This window comes from Puntigrus tetrazona, unplaced genomic scaffold (assembly GCF_018831695.1).
Source record: "Puntigrus tetrazona isolate hp1 unplaced genomic scaffold, ASM1883169v1 S000000226, whole genome shotgun sequence".
Taxonomy (NCBI): Eukaryota; Metazoa; Chordata; class Actinopteri; order Cypriniformes; family Cyprinidae; genus Puntigrus; species Puntigrus tetrazona.
Window position 1 is genome coordinate 371 of NW_025047894.1, and position 4,289 is coordinate 4,659.

Here is a 4,289-nt window from a genome sequence, read left to right on the forward strand (position 1 = left end):
GTTGTTTCTCACATCAAAAATCCTGACACTGTAAGTGCTTGATTGCAAATAATTAGACATGCCTTGTGATTATTAATATTTAATAATGAATTCCAGAAAACAGAATTTTGGAAAAAATAATGGATTTTATATGGCCATAAAATTCACATTTTTGCATTTTCTTTTGCAAAATCATTTGTTTGAATTATTTCAATTAATTAATGTGCTTTTTGATTGTAACGGCTTCATTTAACCATTAAAAAAGTCAAAAATTAAATACAGAGAAATTAAAATTAGGAAAAAAAATGCAATTTGGGAAAAAAATGTATGGATTTCAAAAAATTATATTTTAACTGTCAAAGTTTTAATTATCTGAATGAATTAGGTGTTTTCTGATTATTATGACGATTTAACCATCAAACAAACCTGAAGAAACATTTAAACAGAAAAAAATGTAAAACAGAATTTGAGTAAAAAATGCGTAGCACCCTAAAAATCAATGAAATCAATGAATAAATGATGCATGCAGGACGTATGCTGGAAGAGTTATTATGGACTAGTTAAAAACATCTTAAAGCTGGATTAGTTTGATCTTCTGTCTTCTCCAGATGTTGACTGATGGACCGGAGCGCTGCGGATGTTTTTATCAGACTCTCATTCTGACGGCACCCATTCACTTCCATTGCAGACACATTTCTCCAGATCTGATCTGGGACGGCCTGTATTAGTGAACAGGTTGGAGACTCACCATCTGTGTATGGTTGGGGAAGAAGGTTTGCTCGTTGAGCGGGAACTTCTCTGGACCCAGAGTCTGGTAGAGTTTGATCATGTGAGAGAACTGCAGAACAAGACACACAAACACAAACGACTCATTATTATAAAGAACACAACAAACTCTCCCATCAAAACTCACTCAACTTCAAAAATGAGTTTACTCCAAGGAAGTACTGGAAGGAGATATCATGTGAGTTCAGTCCTGATAACACTGGATGTTTTGTCTTCTTCAAGAGTAGTTTTGTCTGAGTTTGCTCTGAAACAATTGCAAAACCATGCTTTTCAGTTTAACCCTTTTTTATTCAGTTCATCTAAGAGCAAGAAAAGCCTCTATATGAAAAAAAAAAAAGAGTTTCTGAAGGTATGAAAGATGATTTTATTTATAGTAAGCAAACTAAGCTTTGACTAACAAAGTATTTTGGTTTTATCAGATAGTTTAGCTTTTATTTATGGTTCAGTTAACTTATAAAAACACAATCAATTCCAAATTAAATAATATTTTGGTTCATGCCTAAATAAAATACAATCGATTGAGCAGTTTTATTTTAAAACGATTTGTTTATTTGTTTCTATTTCCTCATTTAGCTTTGTGCTTTTGTGTTCTTTTTTTCAGTTTTAGTTATCTTGGTAAAATGAAACAAGTTCATAGAGATCTTTATATTTTATTATTCATGGTAATTTTATTAATTCTAGCTATCTATAACAATAGAATAATGTAATCAAGTATGGTTTTAATGATAATAATACATTTTTATATTGTAAGAAAGTCTTTGATGAACAAATATTTACGGTTTTAGCTTTGAGATTTAAACCAAAGCATAAATACAATTTGAGCAAAAGAAACACATTGGATATGAGTTTTATTGGTTTAGGAGCATCACTAAGAGACTTTGACGCACCACCCAGGGTTTGCTGCAGAAGTTGTAGATGGAGAAGAGCGAGTTGACGCTGGGAACGGAGCCGTAGTGCAGGCCGATCACCAGGCTCCTGAAGTCCTCGCCCGGGGTCATGCTGTAGGCGTGCTGCCGGACCAGAACGAAATCCGGCCTGAACGATCTACAGGGAAAACACAGAGCTATTACGCTAAACCCAATCAAACCATTGGTACAGGAGCTAGGAGAGCGTCTATACAGTAACACCTTCAACTGTAAAAGGACTGTAAGAAAAGGTATTATTGAAAATGCACATTGTGTGGCAGCAGGTGGCGCTTCTGGACCGGCAGACATTTAAACGAAAGTCCCTAAATTGAAGACCCCGTGAAATCATAATTAAGACTTTGTTGTATAATTTGAGATTTAAATGAGCTACATCTGAGTTCAAGACTTTCTGAGGACCTGCAGAAACCCTGGGGATGGACATCTGTCACACAGGCTGAAGATCCAGAAACAACGTGTGTGTGTGTGTGTGTGTGTTTCATCTTCATGACATGACTGAACACTCCTGGAGGAACATCACACACACACACACACACACACACACACACACTCCAGTCACAGGAATACTTTGGCATCTTTATGTTTTGGCATCATAAAAAACTCACAGATGTGGTGAAGAGCATTGCGCTCTTCTGTCTTTGTTCAGCATGCTTTCACGCTGCAAAAAAATTTCTTCCTTAGTTTTTTTTTTTTGTACAAATTCTTGAATCAAGATGCATTTACTGGACAAGTAAAACGATTCAAGATATTATGCCTTGTTTTCTAATATTTTTAGTAAAAAACAAGACAAAAATACTAAGGAAGAAAATCTTTTTTGCAGCGCAGATACTTTTAAGCAAGAGGCATTTACATTGCTTTAGATATTTAGACGTGTGTGTCTTTAATATCAGTGTTTTGCATGTAATCAAATTAAAAACAAGAGAATAATCTGAAGGACAAAACACTGATATTAGGGACACAGTCTATGAAAACAAATCTTAAGAAAGTATGTGGTGCAATCAAGGTTTTTTAGAAATCGCACAGAAGCACATTTTTTGTGGGTCATGCTTGATTAAAAGTGCCAGTAAAGTCATTCATAATGTTGCATATTTAGATTAATAATGTTACAAAAATCACTGTGAATTCTGAAAAATCTGAGTTTTCAAAGGAATATTGTTTTCCATGTATGTATTAATAATCAGAAATGTTTTCTGAGCAACTAATGTGTGATGATGATTTCTGAAGATCATGTGACCCTGAAGACTGGAGTAATGATGCTGAAAATTCAGCTGCTCTTCACAGAAATAAATGACACTTTAACACATGTTCACAGAGAAAAATGATATTTGGAATTATAATAATATATCACATTTTTACTGCATTTGTGATCAGATAAACACAGCTTTGTGTGTGAGGGCCTGTTTCTTAAAGGGCCGGTTCAGCTCATGCGCACACACACTATTAATAGTGGCTTTTATTAAGCTAGTATAAGATGTCTGCTAAAGTGAGGCAGGTATAAATAATCTCCATGTGTTTGGCAGATGATGGACATGTGAAGCCGAGAGTGTGAGAGGCCCAGACAGGAAGTACATTCTGCAGGCTCCATTACAGCCGCGCTGTTTTCATTAAGATGAGCTTTATTAATACAGCAGCTCAAATCACACGCTTTATTTGCTTTTCAGCCGCGCACAGAAAACCAGCCGCTCGAATCACACATAACTCACATCACAGATGGACAGAGCCGTGTTGGTCTGTGGTTAGTTAGTGGACGAGGTTGCTAGTTAATGCGATCCACTTCATACGCGCACTAAAAACCACCAAAACACAGACTGTGTTTCTAGTCTGAAGAAAACTCATTTGTGTCTGGAAAAACAGTCTGGAATTACAGAGCTGAGATTTGTGATTCATTCGTCATGTACTGATTCACGTTCAACTCAAACCTGAAGGAACACACCTAAAAAACACTCGTTTCTCAAAACAGCCTTATTGATAGGGCATACGTGTATAGTTGTATTTATGTATGTGTATGTAGTTAATGTATCGTATCAAATAAATACATTTCTTATTTTATTTCATCTGTTAGGCAATTATTTCATTGAGTTTAACTAAACAATTAGCTAATAGACATATTTACAAAAATACATTTAAAAAGCACAAAAAAGACTAATTCAAAATAATAATACAGCCATATAGACATGAGAAAACTAACTAAACTTTAACTGAAGTTTTAAAAAAAACGTACAAATAAAAATAGAAGTATCTGGGAGACAGTATAATAACTGACCTGACCACTTTGGTTCCTCCTCGACTGACCTGCATGTCCACCGTACAGCCGGAGTTCACACACGACACCAGGTTGATCTCAGAGAACTCGGCCTGAAACACACAAGAGCGTTACACTTAACTACCTCTAGCCTCATCAATTGCACTTGTCAACACTACCCCGCGACTTTTGCCGTGATTAAACTACACAAATTATATTTCTCTGTTTTCGGAAATATCGATACCTGATAATTCAGTTTGATAGTTAACACAAGCCCCGCCTACTTTGATTTGATTGACATTGACGAGAGCTGTTAGCTCGAAAATGTTACTTTTAAAAACTTTTCACCGTCCTAACAA

General features: G+C 35.5%; 1 protein-coding gene across 1 annotated transcript; it reads right to left on the reverse strand.

Annotated features, from left to right (window-relative positions):
- Positions 1–661: 661 nt before the first annotated feature.
- On the reverse strand, positions 662–4,056 carry LOC122333269 (synapsin-3-like). Its single transcript, XM_043230816.1, has 3 exons — positions 3,952–4,056; positions 1,653–1,809; positions 662–817 (listed from the first exon to the last, which is right to left on the reverse strand). Exons 1-3 carry the CDS (start codon positions 3,984–3,986, stop codon positions 704–706), a joined length of 306 nt encoding a protein of 101 aa, XP_043086751.1. The 5' UTR covers positions 3,987–4,056; the 3' UTR covers positions 662–703.
- Positions 4,057–4,289: the final 233 nt, after the last annotated feature.

Excerpts from the sequence above, each read along its gene's own strand:
- LOC122333269 (XM_043230816.1), bottom strand. The coding sequence starts at position 3,986 with ATGCAGGTCAGTCGAGGAGGAACCAAAGTGGTCAG. Across the intron at positions 1,810-3,951 it reads GGAGGAACCAAAGTGGTCAG|ATCGTTCAGGCCGGATTTCG; the intron begins GTCAGTTATTAT and ends TTTTCCCTGTAG. Across the intron at positions 818-1,652 it reads TCTGCAGCAAACCCTGGGTG|TTCTCTCACATGATCAAACT; the intron begins GTGCGTCAAAGT and ends CTTGTTCTGCAG.